The sequence below is a fragment of the Schistocerca serialis genome, chromosome 4 (genome assembly GCF_023864345.2).
Source record: "Schistocerca serialis cubense isolate TAMUIC-IGC-003099 chromosome 4, iqSchSeri2.2, whole genome shotgun sequence".
In the NCBI taxonomy this organism is placed as follows: Eukaryota; Metazoa; Arthropoda; class Insecta; order Orthoptera; family Acrididae; genus Schistocerca; species Schistocerca serialis.
Window position 1 is genome coordinate 111,115,878 of NC_064641.1, and position 21,385 is coordinate 111,137,262.

Here is a 21,385-nt window from a genome sequence, read left to right on the forward strand (position 1 = left end):
TATTCATGATACATAACTTAATTATTTTTTACTAGGAAGCTGTCTATAGTCATTTGTTTCTGTCAATGCTTCAACACTTGGTGAAAATGCGATATAGCATTACCTTCAAATAAATTTGTAGCATCCGTAGCCACTGCTTTACTTGGGTCATGATTTTCAATGTACGATGCATTATATTCCCATGCTTCTGGCATTTCTCTTATTGCACCAGAAGATTGCTGCTTTGCTGTTACTGTCTCCTCCTCTTCCTCCTCCTCCTCCTCCTCCTCCTCCTCTGAAGAACTCCTCTCCACAATTTCCTGATGTGAAACACAGTGCAACTCCACAAGCTCTTTGGTGGTCATTTTTCAGCTGTGGTCTTCTACAATTTCATCAATATCATTGTTATCCACTTCTAGTCCCATGCTCTTGGCCAAAAACACAATCTTGTTGACCACGGCTTCACAGGTATTGACTCAGTTGCCTCAGAGTCACATTCAACAACGTACTCTGCCCAAAACTTCTTCCAAGCAGAAATGAGAGTTCTCTTGGTAACTCCTTCTCATGCCTTTTCGATTGTCTTAACACATGCAACGATCTTGAAGTGATATTTCCAAAACTCTCTGAGAGTGAGATTGGTAGCTTCAGTCAACTCAAAGCAATAAAGCAATGCTCGAAGATTGCTTTGGTGCAGAGTTTCTTAAAGTTAGAAATAATCTGCTGGTCTGTAGGCTGGAGTAAAATAGTGGCATTGGAAGGCAGAAATTGGGTCTTGATGAATTGAAATTCTTCAAGGAGGTGGTCTTGTAGGCCTGGGGAAAGGGCAGAAGTGTTGTCCATAACAAGCAAGACGTGGAGTGGCAGATTCATCTCAAGCAAATATTTTTTCACCAAAAGACAAAACACTTCATTGATACAATAAAAAAATAAAAAATAAAAAAAGATCATTTGTCACCCATGCCTTGTTGTCGGATTGCCACATCACATTTAATCTGCTCTTCTGGACTTTACATTTCTTGAAGGCTTGTGGGGTTTCTAAATGATAAACAAGGAGTGGTTTAATTTTTAAATTGCCACTTGCATTGGCACAGAATAGTAATGAGAGATGGTCTTTCATTTGCTTGTGACTGGGCAGTGCATTCTCCACTGCTTTTATAATGGCATGCTTCAGCATCTTTTGCCAGACGAGACCCATCTAGCCACAATTAAAAACCTGTTGTGACAGATAACCCTCAGAATCTATGAGCATCTTGAAGTTACTGATGAAGTTCTCTGCTGCCTTTGTGTCAGAGCTGGCTGCTTCATCATGCCTCACAATGCTGTGGATAACAGTTCTTCTCTTAAGCTTCTTGAACCACCCATGGCTTCCCTTAAAAATTTCTTTGGCCGCTGATGATCCTGGCATCTTCTTAACAATGTCGGTGAAAATCATTCTTGCATTCTCACAAATGATGCTCCCGTTAAGTGTCACCTTACAATTGCTTTTCACTTATCCATAGAAGGAGCAACCTTTGACATCATCCAGAATATGAAACAGTTGTTTACATATTCTTGTCACTCCCTTTGAAACATCTATCTCCTTAATCTTGTCCTTGCTCTTGAGGATAGTGCAAGTAGTTGATGTATGAGGATTGCCCAGAAAGTAATGCATGCATTTGTTTTCTTCAACAATTCTTTATTGAACATAATGGTAATTACACACACAAAAGAATAGTGTTTTAACTACACACTCTACACACCCTATTTTTCCACTGTATTCATCTTGTTTCATTGTGTTCCTGTCTGTTTTTTGTATGTATCTTGGGACATTCTGTTTGCTGGTTTATTGTGAATTCAGTGGATGTGTAAAGTTCACTCAGGAGCTGTGATTTCCAATTATTCATTTGCTACCCATGCTATTTCTTTACACTCACCCTTATTTCTTAGTCTGATTTCATTTCTCAAAGTGCTGGAGTTATTGTGGAAATTAAGAGTAAAATCCAATATTGAGATTCTAGAAATAAATGTGAAGCTTCTCAGAAACAACATGTTGTATATTGTGCTCTCATTTACAATGAGCATGCATAACAGAGTTGAGAACATAATCTATGGCCTTCCTCCTGTGCGAAACAAAGGTGTGTATGCCGTGTCATTACCAATCCTTGTCCTGGAGGCAGAGCCAGTGGTTCACTGTGTTAATCACTCCTCATTGTCCTCAAAATGTCTTCCATGAATGACATCCTTTAATGGCCCAAACAAGTGGAAACTGGCTGCAAATTGTGGAGTTCCACCGAACCGCCTTCGGATGACCTCACCCTCCGTGCCCAACAATTAACTGTACTTCTGTTTGGCAGCACACGCTCTGTTGACTTTGTCCATCATTTGTGAATATTCCCCAAAGTTTCTTTTTATGCAGTGAGAAATTCAATGATGTTGCTTGTAACATACATAACCTACAGATACGATTATGAAACTGTCCTGGAGTTACATTATTTGTCGGAAGTGATGGAAACTTGGTGCACTCAGTCAGAAGACTTCAAATAATTTATACATAATGTCTCGCATTTATAGCATTGTTTTCAGCTGAGAACAAGAATAATGTGGATTACTTTCTGGGGAACCCCTGACTGATTGTATGTGCATGCTAAATCAGCAACACCCATACCATGTTCACGGTTTTCAACGATTTAACGTTTCACTTCTAAGGTCATTTTCTTTCTCTTACAGTTGTCTTCTTGTAGCTTTATCTTCAGGAACATTTCTATGAAGGTTACTAAAATTAGCACACAAAAAAGCACTATATGAACACAAGTTTAGAAAAATGTGTGATCACAAGCTGCACTAAGATGGTAGCAGAAAGAGTGCTAAACCCAGGCTGCAATATGTATGAAAGTCATTGCTCATATGCTGCTGTCGACAACGAAGGGTGTTCATATTGCTGAATGTTTCCCCTGTCATGCATGAACAGATGGTGACGTCACACTAAAGAGTCATCTCTCGTTATCTGAAACATCGCTCATTCAGCAAGTCATTGTTTTACAATTTGTTTTGCTCATTATGTGAATTGTGTATTATGGCAGGTGCTCATTAAGTGAGTTTCCACTGTATTCGTCTTGTTTCATTGTGTTCCTGTCTGTTTTTTGTATGTATCTTGGGACATTCTGTTTGCTGGTTTATCGTGAATTCAGTGGATGTGTAAAGTTCACTCAGGAGCTGTGATTTCCAATTATTCATTTGCTCCCCATGCTATTTCTTTACACTCACCCTTATTTCTTAGTCTGATGTCATTTCTCAAAGTGCTGTAGTTATTGTGGAAATTAAGAGTAAAATCCAATATCCAGATTCTAGAAATAAATATGAAGCTTCTCAGAAACAACATGTCGTATATTGTGCTCTCATTTACAATGAGCATGCATAACAGAGTTGAGGACATCACACATACATTAATACAGACTATGTCCAAAACTGTCTGTATAAGTTAACAGATTTCAATTGAAAATTAAAATATAAGTTTTTCTCTCATCCCTATGAAGTCATTCGGATTGTCACTGCTGTTCTTCTTCCATGGCATGAATCATATCGCTAAGGCAAGACCTGACGACACAAAATAATCTGCCCGTGAATCATGAACATAGCAAGATTGTTATTGTCATCCAGGTTTATGGATATGCTGCATCCATCCACTACAGAATACATGCACATAAATGAAATGCACTTCCGAACAGAGAGCTATACCAGTTCATTACTTAAACAAACTTTTTATAGTGGTGATCAACATTCATCAGTTCAGTAGGTGTTTTGTGTAACACATGACTTCATGAAAGTAATATGTTACACCACAGATTCCTCCTCTTAGGTGAATGATGTGGTGACTACAATAAAACTCAAATAAACAATTAACATGTGAAGTTCAAAACTAATTTTAACCTTCTTAACTAAAAATATCAAGTTTGTGTCTATCTGATGAATAATCACGACTGTAATTGTAACTCATTTCTAGTAAATATGCTTATTCATGTTTATTATATGTTTAATGCCCCACAATTAATTATAAATTATTAACCATAAGCATGTATTTAACATAATGTCATTTTGATTAAGTCCTTTACACCTCTACCAGGCAATCATTCTTGTATAATGAATATGAACCCTTGGATAACAAATATTTATTATTAGGATTCTGGTCCAAGCTGCAGTCATGTCTGCATGAGGTGAGCCTGCTTATGTAAATATGTGTGTTTTCTTTTCATTTGGCTGAAAGCTAAATGTGTAACAGTCTTTTTGCTTTGCCTATCAGCAACTCAACATGTCAACTTTATAGTGCCTAGCAGTCTATCATTTTTCTATTGCTGTAAATATTTTTTACAAATACAGATCACTTAGCAATCTTACCACATCTCTTTATTTTATACACTACCACATCTCTTTATTTTATACACTTGGATTATCCATTATGAAGACATGCAGTTCACTAGCCCATTTAGTGTAATTGCCCATATTTCATTTAACCAGCTACTTGCATAACTCAGTCTTTATTAGCCACACCCCATCACACTTTTAGAAATAAATGGATGTGTGCTACATCTCTGGTGAGCAAGACAGAATCTAGCAAACTTAATTCCAAGTCTACCTAGAAAGAGTATATGAAATTCTACAACACTTACAAAGCTATAACAGTTTCCTTTGTAAGTCATAGAGGAAACATAGTATCCATTGTTATAAGGGTTGTGGCAACCATCAACTGCCAGTAACTGCTGCCTGCCAAGTGCAGAGTAAATTGTCTTTGGACTTGGTGTCCTTTGGCCATTGTGTGTTGACTCTGGGGTAGATGTTTGAGTTGTTATTGTTTCTAATGTTTTTCATGTGTTTGGTGTAATTATACAAGCCGTAATAAAAGTGCCTGATTGTAATCAGTTGGAGTATTTTGCATGCAGTCAACTGCTATAGCTAGAAAACCTACATTGGTGATCCAGAGTTGTGAAAATACATTTCATTTGCTTGCTGTATATCACCAGTTTCGTGTCAATAGACAATGTTGCAACCTCCAGTTTTTTCAGCAGTGCAGGACCCTGCAACCATGAAATGGACCTTCAACTGTGAAGCACAATTCTTGATCACATGTGCTGGTTCTGTTTGTGTCGACTAGCCATACCGGGTGCTGTACACATCAGTGCAGATGTCTTCTACAGCATTCTGTGCTCAACAGAATGCTTCTCCAGCACAAGATTATGGATTCCTCTCACCCGAGTTTCTACCGCACTCCAACATGGACCATGCGGCTGTCCAGTTTTGGGGTCCATAAGCATGACTACCCTCTCCTCAAAGTGGTCCGTTATTTAATGGTCCCCCTCCACGCTGGTCAAAGTGACACTCTCGTCAACTGCTCTGGGTCATGTATATGTCTATCCATCCTGCCACCCTGTGCACACCTCGGGCAACACATCTGCTGTGGTTCCGCCCTGTCACTCAGCACACAATCGCAATTTTGCATCTCTGCTTGAGATTTCATCTGCATCAGCCTGCTGCACCATGCTCATTGTGTGGCCATACAGATTTACTTCCTACAAGGACTGGACTGGACACCATGTCACAGCTACCAGATGTTCAACACACCACATCGCCCTTCACTGAGGCACAGTTTGCATCAGTGAAGACTGTGTAGAGTTCCTACACAATTTGTGCCTTTCCTACACCCCTACAAGCACTGCCCCCAGGTCATTTTCTGAAGCTGCCACCATTACAACTGGGCAACTCAGTGAGGTGGTTTACCTTGGTGGACAACACATTGGACATACATGGCATTGTGGATGATGACACCCATTGTGTGTGTATGACCACCCTGATCTTATCAGTGACTTGCTGAACCCATACAAAAGCAACAAATATACCTCTGCACATACACTACTCTTCGAACGTCTTTCTCTTCCACCAGCCAATACTATTCACAATGTTATTTATGACGATAATTTAGGTGACAGAACCTCCTCTCAGCTGTGGGGACACTTGTGTGCATAGGTCACCACCAAGATCTTGCCAAACTTAGTGCTCTGGGCATTTTGGTTGGTGAAGCTGCTGCAAGAACTACAATTAAATTTGCTTCCCCATACCGCAGCGTCACTTGAGGATAAACTCCAGCTAGCAGACCAGGGATATGCCGTTATCTGGCACTGCCACCTCCCTTTGTGCAGCACAGCACTTAACACTGCCGAGGTTGGTAATACTATGGCTATACTTTCACCATCATGCGATAGAGGCTGGGTGTGTGCATATCATGCACAGCTCATGGAACAGCAGTCAACTAGTGGCCAAGACCGGGAATTGCCAGCAGTTCAACATCATCCTCTCTCCACTCCAACTGGGCTAGCACCTGCCCCTCCGCCTTCCCCTCATCTGGTTCTCTAGCTGGTGGGACGAGTACAGCTGACTCACTATTTCCATTCCACCTACAGGGGTGCCGCTCGCAACTGCAGCCCACCCTGCGCATTCCCAAATGCCACACATGGGCTGCAGTAGGCGCCATGGCTCATGGTTATATGGAAGGACACCCACAGACATCACATTATGTCAGATCCTCCACCTCATGAGGTCATCTGTATGTCTTGGATTTGGGTTCATGCTGGTATTTGCTCATCAATGCCGGAGCAGATGTTAGCATCATACCTCCCTCATTTACTGTAATGGACATGACATCAGCTAAACTGTTTCTTCAAGCAGCAAATAAATTGCCACTTCATGTTGATGGTTTTGCCAGTTACCTATTGAACTCATACCTGGCAAACGTTTCACTTGGTCCTTCTACATGGCTGACATAGAAGACCCAGGCATTAGTTTTAGGCATTGACCTCCCTTTTCACTTTAGTCTGTGTCCGGATCTCAAGTCAGCTGCATTATTGCATTACGCTTTGTCTACTCATATTGTGTATTCATTCGCCTCCTCAGTGGCTGCCCCTCCCCCTCAGCTTCTCCATGGTCTTGCCATGGCTCTTATCAAGCGCTCTTCACTGGCAGACAGCCTTGCAGCTTCCATTTCCCAGCTTCAATCCGAGCCCCCTGCAGTCGACGATCTCAGTGCTTGCAACGCCGAACTGAATCATGCCATATTTTTGCCTACACAAGCCCTCATCAAGGCACAATGTCTCAAACAATGTCTGTCAATGCTGCCACCCCCCCGACACCAGCAACACACTTCGTGGAACTTTGACACAGCCGCTGCAGACAGCTCCACCACCACATCAGGTTAGTGACTGTTGTTTGCTACTGATTCCTGTCCGTGAAGACCCCTGAGTGAGTTCATCAGCCCAGCTGAATGCTGTCATGAATGGAATGACACACAAAATTGTCACAACAGACAGGCCACCAGTGTGCCATAAAGCGTGACGACTACCGTCACATATACTACACCTTGCTAAGGCCACAGAGGAGGAACTACTGCAGCAGGTATTGTCCATCCATCAGACAGTAACTGGTCTTTGCCTATACATTTAGTTCCCAAAAAGGCTGGCACAGTGTGCCTTTGTGACAACTATTGCTGCCTCAACATGCAGACTGCATTAGACAATTACCCTATATCTCAGATACAAGACTTCGCACAAGTACTTAGCGGAGCATGCATCTTCAATGTCTTGGATATTTACAGATACACATGGAACAGAGCGACAGACCAAAGACAGCGTTGATCACATCCTTCAATCTCTATGAATTTTGTTACATGCCTTATGGTCTCAAAAACATGGTCCAAACTTGGCAACATTTTATAGACTCACTTCTGTTTAACTGCTCATTGTTATGCATACCTCGACGATATACTCGTTTTTCTCCTCCTCTAACAGAGACACAAACTCCACCTGGCCATGATACAGGACCTATTGACATGCAACTGAGCCGAGTTTTTAGGAACCCTCAATTTCTTGTCATTACCTACCAATGGTGACAGCCATTCAAGCCCCTCTGACTGATGCATTGGTTGATAAACAAACCTCTGACAATATGATGAGAGCTTTCAAAGATCTTAAATCACTGTTAGCATATGCTGATACTCTTTCCCAGCCTTTGCCAGATGCCTGGATCCCTATTACAGCTGGTGTGAGCAATTTTGCAATCGGAGCAGACCTCCAACAGCACGTCAGTGACTCGACTCAGCCACTTCATTTTTTTTCCAAAAAACTATCTATGGCTCAACGTGTATGGTCAGTATTTCACAGAGAATTGCTTGCGGTGTATGAAGCTGTAAAATATTTCTGCACAGACATCAAAAGCAGGAATGTTACAATTTTCAGAGGTCATCACCCCCTCACAGATGCTATTCGTAACCCTGCTGTTGATCTTCCTCCATGTAGGTTTCAGTAGATGGCCTTAATTTGCCAATACACAACCTATATCCATTACATCTGAGGTTCAGAAAATGTGGTGGCTGACTACCTATCACATATTATTGCAATTTTGTACCCAATTAATTTCAATGAACTGGCTCACTTACAAGACAATGAACTGCCCAACCTCCAATAAGACCCCGCTACTTCCCTCCAGATCATTTCCTGCAAACTACTGGGCTCAGCCAGGCCACTATGGCGTGATATGTCCACGGCACCACATGACCTATTGTTCCATCCACACTGCATCGCCAGATATTCACTACGTTATATAACCTTTCACATCCTGGTGCTAATCCTACTATTCACCTTGTTAGAGAATGCTTTATGTGGCCGGGTGTGAAGAGGGACTGTTGTACTTGGGCTCGTGCACAGTGCCAGCACAGCAAAGTCAACAGGCACACACAGCTCCCCTCTAGGCAAATTAGACATCCCAGAAGGCCACTTCTGCGCGTCTGGGCTACATAGGACTGTTACTCCTGTCTGATGGTTTCAGGTGCATCCTGTGTGTCATTGGCCGCATTACACGTTTGGTGGAGGTGCTACAGACATTACATTGGATTCCAAAGCATGAGCATTTGTATCCTCCTGGATAACTCGATTTGGGTGTCCTACATCCACCACCACTGACCAGGGTAGGCAGTTTGAATTCCTACTGTTAACAAACTTTGCGTGCCCTGTGGGGTGGATAGATTCCGCACTATGGCTTACCATCCACAGAGCAACGTGAAATATGCTCACTATTTTTATATACTTGAATTTAGCATATTTTGTGACAGTACTCACTTTTCTATGGATGTTTATAAGATGATATTTGACTTTTTTTGTGTTGGCTTCAGTCATCTGGTGAAAGTATGATTCCATAATGCTGTTTCATCGGCTGCGGAAATGTCCTGGTTCAATGCGTTTGCCTCATTTTTGGTGTTTCAAATACCATTTTTCTGAATGTGCTTCCTTCTTGATGTTTATATAAAAAAGTAGTAGAATAACTCACTTTTGCTGGTTACTTGCAAATTATTATAACGGGGACCTGTACATTGTTCCACCATCACACAGCGAGCGTTCACTGCCGACTGACTACGGTCAAAGACAACTCCAGCATCAAAGATATTTCACACAACACACAAGCTTCCACTTGCAACCAGTCTCTTTGATATTATTCGTCACATCTACTAATATTAATCAATATGCTGTCACTCTCGAACATATAAGCAAATGAGCATAAAATAAGGCAAATTACAATCAACAAAAAATATTCTGCCAAAAATATATGAAAACATTTACAACCTCCCTCATTAGATTTGGTATCAACATATCTGGTAGAAAATAACACAGCTCCCAGATTCATTACAAACGGACTGGTCGAGTGTTGGCCCAGGACTCTGAAAGCAGCCCTCATGTACCACGGTAGTGAGTGGTTCGACACCCTTCCCTGGGTTATGTTAGGAATATACACAGCTTACAAGACAGACCTCCAGGCATCACTTATGGCGTGACCCTCGTTCTCCCCAGAGAGTTCATCAATGACAAAGCATCCGTCAACCTATCTGACCTCCCTGCTCTAGTCAAGCGTGTCTGGTCACATATAGCCATGATGCGCACACCCCCCATGACCACACACCCATCCTTGGGTTTTTCTGCATTTGACTCTGGACTCTTGCGAGTTCTTTATGTTACGGGATGACACAGTCAAACCATCATTACAGCCGCCTTACTCTGGCCCACACTGAGTAATTGGCTCACACAGACAATACTATGAACATTTCATCAATGGCTGTCAGTAGACAGTTTCTCTTCAACATGTGACACTGGCCTGGACGATCAAGGACTCTGTACCACAACCTCTCCAGTCAAATGCTCCTCCGTCATGCAATGGCTCTGATCTCACACATACTGCCCACTCCCCTGCACCCCACCCTGATCATATGTCCACTGAGCCTACATCCTTCATCATCTCAGTTGTTGCAGGTGATGATATTCTACCCTCACTTCACTCATGCACTGTGTGTGACGATCCACAGCCTCAGGCCCAAATACACATTGCATGTGACTTTACCCCGTCTCAAGTGTTGACACCCAATGCATCCATGGAGCGTTCTTGTGCTTACCCCAAACTATGTTATCCTCCCCCCCCCCCCCCCCCCACCTTCCTCAGTACCCCCTACATCCACTGTTGATGAAATTTGCATCTCAGTCAATGCCTCTGGGTGTCCCGATGAGCTTTCCTTACAGCCCCACAAGGGATCCATCTTCCTCCTCCGTGTAGGGGATGCTTCACGTGTGTCCACACCCACGTCACATATTACCAATCTGCACACAGTCCCTATCCCAAACAGGGTGGATATGGTTGACATTGCTCCAATGTTCAGCACCAATCGGACAGTCATTATTTGGATCCCCCTCTCCGCCTCTTCCGTGCCCGTCCAGTTCATGCGTGCAGATTGACCAGTCCATCTCCCCCCCCCCCCCCACAGGTTGGCGAACTATATCATCACTAGTCCACCCTGTATAGACAGCATGGACTCTTCACACACACCTTTATCAACCAGAGAGATTCCCACAACACCACTACACAGGAAGACACCCACGTCCTCCCCCCCCCCCCCCCCCCGCGCCCCCAGTGCTCTGCACCCCCAGGAGGGGGGGTGGGGGTGTCAGCTCTGGTGCGACCATCAACTGCCAGTAACTACTGCCTGCCAAGTGCAGAGTAAATTGTCTTTGGACTCAGTGTTCTTTGGTCGGTATGTGCTTTTGACCCTGGCATAGATGTTTGAGTTTTTATTGTCTGTAATGTTTTTCCTGTGTTTGGTGTAATTATATGAGCCATAATAAGAGTGCTCAATCACAATCAGTTGGAATTTTCTGTGCACAGTCAATCATTATAGCTATAAAACTCACAGGGTGGTTTTCTCATCAGACATGTATGAGGCAACAGAGCATGTAGAGGTAAGTAATACTTTTAGCATTTATGGAACTACCACCAAAGCAGAGGAGTCATGCTTTGTTATCAGGCATTCTATAATAGATTACCTATTGTTCCAATCCTGAAGAATAGCATACAAAATTTAGATTCTTGCATCTTTATTATTCCATCTTTATGTTAGCATACAGAGCAGATTAACAAATTCAGATAAGTTAATCTACTTTGTTTCTTTGGAGGGACCTCAAAACTAATGGTAGCTACTTCTATAGTAACCTTCAAGATACACATACTTGATTTCAATGGTACAACATGCAGCTGAACATAAAATGTTTGATTTCGATGGCACAACATGCAGGGAAATACAATGTGCTTGATTTAAATGGCACAACATGCAACTGAATGTAACAAGTTTGCTTTCATTGGCTGCCTCACAACCCTGATCATATGAATCCTCCCATCCACCACCGGCTTTTTTGAACTGCACAGATGGGAGTTACCCTTACAACACATTCTCTGCTCCTGGAATCATCCCAGCCTCAACTTACAGTAACCTACTGTCTGCACACCCTCCACCCAACTGTTTCCACCCCCTCTATCATGTCACCTCCTCACAATTCACATCCTCTCACCCTCATTGTCCACTGCTCTCTGCCAATGTGCTCACCAGCCTATTCCCCTTCTCTGCTGCTCTCCTTTCCACTCCCTGTTTGCCCCCCTCCCCCATCCCAGCCTCCATCACCTACAGCCTCATGACACCATGCCTAGCAGCCATCTCCTGCCACCTCAAGCCCCTATACTCTCTGCCAGTCAGCATATCCTGCTATCTGCCCCTCTTCACTGCCCCTTTCCACATTATTTCTCCCATTCCATGCGTGTAGTTGCATTCTGGCCTGAGCAGTCAGAGATATCTGTTGTGTGTGTGTGTGTGTGTGTGTGTGTGTGTGAGTGTGTGTGTGAGCGTGTGTGTGTTTGTGTTTGTTTTCTGATGACAGCTTTGGCTGAAAGCTTAATGTGTGATGTATTTTCGTTATGCCTGACTGCAAGTCAGTGTGTCACCTTTATGGCAAGTAGTAATCTATCCTTTGCTTAACTGTCGATATTACAACCTGGACTTTCCACTGTTTGAAAACACAGAACTCTTTTCATTGTCTGTCTGCCACACATATTGCAATGAGCTTTACTCATGTTAATTTCATCCAAATAAAAAACTGTCTGATGCAATTAGCATTTGTGAACAATAATATCCAATAAGCAGTTTTCTCTAGGAGCTTTTAGAACTTTCAATGAGTCAACACTATGTTAGTGTGTTTTCCATCTTTAAATTATTCATCAAATTTAGTTTATTGAATGTTTCACTGGTGATGTGGTGAGAGAATCTGAAACATGATACCCATGTGGCTATAAAGGCCTCTACCACTGTATCTGGGGTTATGTCAGGCAGAGGTACTGCTTCAGGTCACCAAGTGAAGTGATTGATGATAGTAAGGAGATACCGGTGCCCATAGGATGATGGTGGGAGACGTACAATATCCGTACATATGTGAGAAAGCAGTAGTTCACTTAGGAGAAGGAAGCGATGGGGTGTACACATGCCTGCCTATGTTATAGCACAGGCACAGGACATAGGCATGGGCCCAGTTGGTGCAGCCCCACTGGATATTGGGCCAAACAAAATGCAGAAGATATGGCTGGACACATTCCCAGGGGAAGCTGAGTGGTTGACATTGGCACAAACGACACTCCTGCTGGGCTTGTGGGCATTGGTATCATGTGAGGTTACAGGTTGAGACATTTATTTATGTCATTTTGCAGCTTTAAGAGCTCCGGGTTGGCAACCTGGGTGCTGGCAAAGGCCGCATAGTTGAGGGAAGCTGTAAGGGCACATGATCGGCTAAGGCAACTGGTGACTATCTTCTCTATTCTGGCCATGTGCTGGACATCAGTGATGAATTGTACAATATACTCCTGCTGTCAGAATTTGTGGAGTGAGATCTGCATGCCCTGTTTGTGGTATAAACCTGTTGTCAAGGGGGGGCCGTGGTCTGTAAAATATCGTGAAATGGTGTCCCTCCACTGAGGGGTGAAAATACCTAACTACCTCATACACAGCAAGCAGCTCACAATCATATGCAAACCATCACTGTTGCAGCTCCATAAGCTTCACCAAGGAAAATATCGGGGGCTGCCAAGTCCTTTCAGTGTGTTGCTACAGGACTGAGCCTGTGGCAGACTGGCTGTCATCAGCGACAATTGCTAGTGGAGCAGTGAGGTGGGTTTGCACTAGGAGGGCACCTTGCAAGACCTTGTTGTTCATTCAAAACTGCTCAACATTTGCGCTGTGCAGGAAATGGGCCTGTTGCCTTTTGTGTGCCATGCAGCCATGAGTGTGGCACTTGCGCTGTTGCAGTGTCCTTTAGGTGGTGGCTGAAAAAATTTGCCATCCGAAGGAACCTCCAGACTTTTTGTATGTAGTCGGATGTGGAAATTCAGACAAAGTCCGGACTGTCTTGTTGAGGGGGCGAGAGCCTGCGGATCATATCCTACGACCCAGGAAGCCAATCTCTGGGGCACCAAAAAGGCACTTCTCCAAGTTGATAATGACACCAGCCTCCTGGAGGCAAGTAAATACCTCTTGGAGATGAGAGAATACCTCCTGGAGACAGCAGTGTTGCTCTATGAGATCACACAAATAAATCAGGATATCGTACAAATAGGTAAAACATCCAAGAATGTTGCATAGGACATTGCCAAGGAAACATCATGTCTGGGCAGTGTTTTAGAGGCCAAACGACAAGAAGGCACTCTCAAAGGGGCCAGAAGGTATAATGATGGCTATCTTCTCTACATCCTCAGGAGTGACCGGTGTCTGCATGAATGCTTTTGCACAGACCACTTTACTGGAAATGGTTCACTTTACTGGAAATGGTTCACTTTACTGGAAATGGTTATGCCACACAAGTTGTTGCTATAACTGTGCAAAAGTGGAATGGGGTAAGGTGGTGGTGGTGGTGGTGGTGGTGGTGGTGGTTAGTGTTTAACGTCCCGTCGACAACGAGATCATTAGAGACAGAGCGCAAGCTCGGGTTAGGGAAGGATTGGGAAGGAAATCGGCCGTGCCCTTTCAAAGGAACCATCCCGGTATTTGCCTGAAACGATTTAGGGAAATCACGGAAAACCTAAATCAGAATGGCCGGAGACGGGATTGAACCGTTGTCCTCCTGAATGCGAGTCCAGTGTGCTAACCACTGCGCCACCTCGCTCGGTGGAATGGGGTAACAATATGGCAATGGTCTGGAGTTAAGTGCCCAGAAGTGCTCATACAGGCATGACATACTGTCTCTTTTTTGCATAAGGTGTTGGACAGAGGTCCACGGCCCTTGGAGAAGTGGAGCACACCTGTGGAAATCACTGCCTCGATCTTGGCCTGAATTGCTCTGTGTATATCATGTGGAAGGAGGCCGGGACAGCAGAAAAGAAGCAGCCCAGGTGTCATGGCAATGTCGGGGCAGGTATCATGGTGAACCTCTTGGGGAATACTGGAGGGGTGGGTGAAGAGGGGGAATGTGGTGAGGATACCAGCAAAGAGGCCAGAGGAGGAGAGCTGTTTGACAGAGCAAGAGGTGGTGGGGCGAGATTGACAGGGGATGGAATGATGGGAGGTGGCATCAACAATATGGCAGTTTGTCATGTCATGGAGGAGGCCGTGATGAGAAATAAAATCATTGTCAAGGATGGGGCCTGTAGCATCAGTGATGGTAAGCATCTACAGGAAATCTCCAACATGGCCTAGGTCAATGGATAGGGTGTGGGAACAGTAGTTTCTGATGGCTGAGCTGTTTGCTGCAGTGAGGAAGATGGACAGTGGCCAACAGAGGTAACAATTGGCAGAGATAAACAGAATGATCTGAACTTGTGTCTAGGAAGTGGGGTAGCAAGGAGTGGAAATTACCACTATCATGTACAAATAGGTGGTGCAAAATTTGGAAAGCAGCCGGACACGCCTATTGTCAGCTGCTTTCGGCACTTGGGGCCCGCACAGATGGTGCACAGAAATTTGCAGTGACTCTGCCAAAATTATCACAGTACCAGCAGTATTGTCCAGTTCTACATACGCCACAGTCTTTGTGAACTGGTCATGGGGAGGCGGGGGAAGGGGGGGGGGGGGGAGGGGAGGAGGGGAGTTGTGCCCGCACAAACCACTGAGTGGAGGTGGACAATCCATGGTATGAGGTGGGTGCACACCCTCCAAGGCAGCTGTGAGCTTATCCATCTCACCATTCATCTATTCTGACTATTGCTTGACAGCATATTTATTCCCTCATTAAGTTTGTTGTGAATAATCCACTGCAGTTCAAAAGGAACATCATTGCAATACTATAAGGGAAAATTATATTAATTTCTTCGCATGAAGGTTGTCTTTAGCACCAAAGAGGTACACAACACTGAAACAAAAAGTTTTGATAACTCACCTAGGCATATAAAATATCTGAAAGATGGCAAAGTAAAGCTTAAAAACAAACTAAAAAAGTTTCTCCTTGACAGCTACTTCTGTTTGGTAGAAGAATTTCTATTATTGTGTTGTGTAGAAGGTGGTGGGTAGGAATTAATAACTCATACCTGTAGATATTTTCCATAAATATAAAAAAAGAACCTTTTTAAATGTCCAGCATGTGCTCATATTTTTAAATTAAGTTGTGATGTGCATGTTAAATGACTCATTCCACATTATTACAATTTATTGTGCAAATGATCCATGGAACATGAAACTAGCCAACTAACTAACATAAAAGTTCACACATAGTTTCACATTTCCACATGAAAATCTCAACACATAAAACACAGAACTCTTTTCATTGTCCATGTGCTGCATTCATTGAAAAGATCTATAGAGATGTCCACATCAAAAACAGTCTGACACAGTTAGTGTCTGCAAACAAAAATATATGGTAAGCTTTTTCTCTCAAAGCTTCTAGAACTTTCAATGAGCCAAAGCTATGTTAGCATGATTTCCATTTTTAGATTATTCATTGAATTTTGTTTACTGAACATTTCTTTAGGCCTTGTATTTATATGAAGATCTTTAGTAATAACAGCTGATAACAATGGGTAAACCCTTTGCAAATATTAAAACTGGAAATTTCCTGTGATATTACAACAATGATTAAATATTCATATAAGAAATATAAAAATATAAATCATGAAATAAGTTTTAATTGCAGCTGAAATAGTCTGTTAAAATTACCAATAAATAGTGTAGTTTTGATTAAACAGGATTTGCTCTTGAATTTTTATAAACTAATCTTCAAAGTGCATCTTTATACAAGGTGAATATATTGATATATATATAAAAATATATTTATGGAAAATTTTATGATGGATTTTGTAAACATCCACAGTAATGGATTGTGTGCCTTATAAACATAAACAAGATCAAAGATGGTCAGAATTTAGGTGGTAGCGCATACTTCACTAGTTGGGAAAAAGGCTGCACCATACACTATTTTATTACACCCAGCATATTTGCACTTTATAGATAATGGTATATCCCCTATAATTCACCTGTCAAAAGTGATGATGCTAATGGTCAGTACCATTTAGGAGATTCATCTAAGTTTTGTAGCCTATCTCCCAGCATATGTTTGCTAATTTTCGTTGTTTGCTAAATAGAAATGTAACCCTATTTCTACACACAAGTCTTCTATTGTTTATGAATTAATTATTCTATCAAATCACTTTTAAAGTATAGGATAGTTAAAAGTAATTACAGTTTTAAAGCAGATAGGGGAAAGGATAAGAGACTGCTATACAGAAATCTAAAGCAGAATAAATACAGCAGATAGCTTGATACTTTATAGACATCAATCTGCTAAATTCACACAAGATGTGAATTTATCTCAGACATGTTCGTAGGACATATATGTTATGATCATATCTATGTTACACAGACCTTTTTTTCACTCAAGGCATCTGTTAATAAAATAGTCTTTGGATGTGGAATTACTAAAATTCTGCATAATGTTGGAAAACCCACTCATTTCTTTCTTTAATTGTGAACTAGGACGAAAAGCTTTCGCAAGCACCATGTCATTCAGTTTAATATTCGGGTCACTTGGCTTAAAATTATGTTCTCAAACTTGAAATTATGCTTGTTGTTTTAGATGCTTTTCTACCTTTGCTTGTAAATCCTACTATTTGCCTCCTTTATATTTTTAATAAATGAGAAAAAATATTACAACATTAAAAACAATCATTTCCCCTTAAAAACTATCAGCCAGTGAAAGATGTACAAGTGTCTGAACTTAAATTTTGACCTTGTTGATATCATCACATCTGCTTAGGCTGTTTATTTATTTATTAATTTATTTATTTACCATCTGTAGTATCACATTCATGATACCAGACTCGTCAAGTATGAAACAGTATAAAATATTACATGTGTACACCATGTACAAAATCTTATCATTTGTATCAACACAACTTTATAATAAAAACATTATTCTGCTTAATTAGATTATAAACTATTAAATACCAGTATTTTAGTTAAATATTCATAGTAACACAAGGCACAAAAGTTAGGTGCATAATTAGATACATACAAGGATGAAAGAAGTTTAGTTTTATCTAAGAATGGTTTGATAATTATGAATTTTTGTTTAGAGAGTTATGAAGCAGACAAATTTGACCAAAATTCCAGGTGTTCACTAATACTGTAGAAGCTGTTGATTATTAGTAGATTTTTTAGTTCTTTTTTAAATGTGTTAATGTTTGGTATTTTTTGATGTTATCTGGCAAGGCAGTGCACTGTAAAGAATTTTTGGTTTGTAAACAGTACTGTCCTGATATATATTGATTTTCTGTGCACATCCCTATGATAGTCATCCCTGTTTCTTGTTTGATAATTGTGGATCTCACTATTCAAAGCTGAAACATGATGGTTTTTAATGAAGCAGATACTTTCAAATATGATTTTTAATTCCTTAAAGGTACCTCTACATGATGCTCTGTAAGCAACATCTCTTATTAATCTTACAGCTTTCTTTTGAAGCTTAAATGACTGCTTTGCAAAAGAAGTATTTTCCCAGAATAATATACCTACTAAGCATGTATGCATAATAAGCACTTAATAGTGTTTCACTATTGCAGCAGTCTTTAAGCATTCTTAACATGAAACAGTACTTGCTTAATTTTTTGTTAAACATTTCTACATGTTTTCCCATCTTAGATGCTCATCCACCCATAATACTAAAAAAATTATGTAATTATATTGCTGAATTTGGCTATTCAATTATGTGAATTTTAAATTGGTCCTGTTTTTGTTCCTTATATGGTTGAAGTTCATCCACACAGTTTTTTTGTCACTGACAACTAAACAATTATCTTTAAACCATTTTTCTGCCACTTCTGCTGTTTTGTAGACTGTTTGCTGCATCTCATAAGCATTCTTCCCTTTTATAATAAAGCTGGTACCATGAGCAAATAATATAGTATCAGGTGTCTTTAATGACAACCAAGAACAACAATGGTCCCAAAATTCATTTTAAGGGCAGGATATCCCAGTTGTGATATTGGCCTGCTCAAAGTGTGGATCTGATATGTCCCTATGCAATCTTCATTATTTAAATCTTTGACTTCACCAGTCATATCCTTGATTACTGTGAGATACACCTCATATGGAATGATTCTTGGCGCACTTCACTAGAAAATCCATCCATATGTGGGGTATGGACAAACTTTAACTCTATCCTTACAATTCCATTAAATAATCCATTACTTGTTAATATATACAATACAATGACATTGCTGAGCATTCTCACCCTTCACTGACCTTTCTATCAAAAACTGTCTCTCTTACAGCTAATAACAACAGAGTTACTAGCTCATGCACATTTATTCATAACTTAACTGTTCAGTTGAACATTCATTTAGGTAGGAATTGCTATCATAATAATGCTTAAAACCAACATACAACTCAGCGTAACCAATATTAGCCATGATTTCCAAATATAACTTACCCACAATGTGTGTAAAATTTAAATATTCATCTAAGTACTCATTAGAGTTCAGATATTTCTCAAAATCTGGCATACAATCATCATACATTATAACACACCCACTGGAACACAGAAATTCATTTCTAACTGTGTTGATATTACCATAAACTTATTTCTTTAGATCTTCTGTAACTTTACCCCTATTTTTATATATGTGCAATTCTAAGTCATTTGACTCCTTAATTATTTTATTTATACTTAGGTTCAATAATTTGTTCTCCATTCTCTCTGTTTCTGCAGTAGAATGAGGCATACCAAAGGACGATTCAGTATTTTCTCATACTCTATGATGGATTAAATCAGCTACATACTTTTCCAAGCTAGCAAGTGTAAAGTAACCACATCTGAATCCTTACTGAGGTTGACATACACTTTTTACATAGTTGCTTAATTAGTTAGATAAAAAAAAAGACTCAGTCTTTCCTTCTCATCCCATTCAGTAAGTCTCCCTTGACCTGTCACTCTGCGTGACTTTCCTGAAATCTACCCTTTTCCTTAGATCTCTCCAGTCCTTTTGCTTCACCCCTCTTCCTTCCCCATCAGCCCTTCTGCCAGAAGAAGGAGCGACTGGCTCCGAAAGCTTGCCAATTACAACCACTTTTTATATGTGTGTTCAATGGCTGCTTGGTGAGTAGATTTTTTATCTGTCTAATTAAATACTTTTTACATTGTTTATTTCGACATCTTGTGAAAACCTAGGCTCAGTAAAGGATGACTAGACCTCCACAAACCAGACAGTTACCAGATCCCCTGCCAGTGTGGCATATCATACACTGTGGAAACTGTTTGCACAGTAGAAGATGGGCACCGCCCTTTGATTGTGGCACCATACACAATCATTAACTAGGCTCCAGAGAAGTAGGGTGCCTTTCCCTATTCCTCCACTGGGGTAATTCCTGTCTGGCGCGTCCACGTCACGGCAGTGGGCATCCTACACTTCAGTAGGCTGGAGTGCTAGGATGGCTGAGTTCAGGCAGGGACCCAATCCCGTGGGGTATAACATGGAACCCATGCCCAGGGTTACGGGTGAAGACCTTAATGGCAGCGACGGTGGAGAAGGAAGACTTCGGAACGGCGTAGCTGGCAGATGAAGCAACCCTCCTTTCTGGGGATTAAATGAGAAGGGAACCACTGCCTTGTGGTGGAGGAGAAACTCCAAAGGCTAAGGGAGACAACCCCAACAGAAAATCCTTCCCTGCATTAGGCCTAGCAAGCCAGTAGGAAGGTCTTCATATATTGCTTTCAAAACACAGACAAGCCTCGGAACGAACCACTCAGAATTTGACCCCACTGCTTCTTCAAGTACTGGTGCAAATGATGAGAGACCTGATGATATTCATCTGTACAAGAAGACGAAACCAACTGGACTAAAAAATAACCTAAATATTGGCACCCTTAATATATTAACCCTCAATGGAAAAATGGAAGAAATGACAGATGTACTAACAGAGAGGAAGTTAGATATATTGGGATTAAGCGAAACAAAGTGGAAGGGAAAAGGTGAGAAGAATTTGAGAGGAGGAGGAAAACTGTACTGGAGTGGGAATAACAGGTCTGGAAGACATGGTGTGGCAGTGATGGTGAATAAGAATGTACAAAGCTGTATTGAAAATGTGAGATATATATCAGACAGGATCATAATCTTAAACCTGAGATTCCAAAAAGAAACACTAAAAGTAATCCAGATTTATGCACCTCAAGTGGGATGTAGCGAAGAAGAGAAGATGGACTTTGAAAATGTGTTAGAAAACCATATAGAGAGTGCTAATATAGTGATGGGAGATTTTAATGCACAGGCAGGCAAAGACAGAAAGGGATTTGAGCAAGTATTGGGATGTTTGGGATGTGGAGGCAGAAATGAAGAAGGGGAAAGACTCTTGGATTTGTGCCAGAGGAATGGAATGAAAATAGCAAACAGCTGGTTTATGAAGAGAGAAATTCATGTTATCACCAGATACAGTTGCGATGGAAGAACGAAGAGTGTAATTGATTGTAGTCTAGTAGATAGGGAATGGGGAGAGAAAGTAACAAATGTGAAGGTAATTCCAAGTGTGAGTGCAGATGGAGACCATAGATTACTGGTG

At 41.3% G+C, this 21,385-nt stretch overlaps 1 protein-coding gene across 1 annotated transcript in view; it reads left to right on the top strand.

The window, feature by feature from the left end:
* Positions 1–21,385, top strand: part of LOC126474296 (amine oxidase [flavin-containing] A) — a 263,151-nt gene that overhangs the window by 177,600 nt on the left and 64,166 nt on the right. Inside the window, exon 7 of the mRNA XM_050101761.1 lies at positions 14,615–15,005. Within this exon, the coding sequence (XP_049957718.1) occupies positions 14,615–15,005 (391 nt within the window). The remainder of the gene's footprint in view (positions 1–14,614; positions 15,006–21,385) is intronic.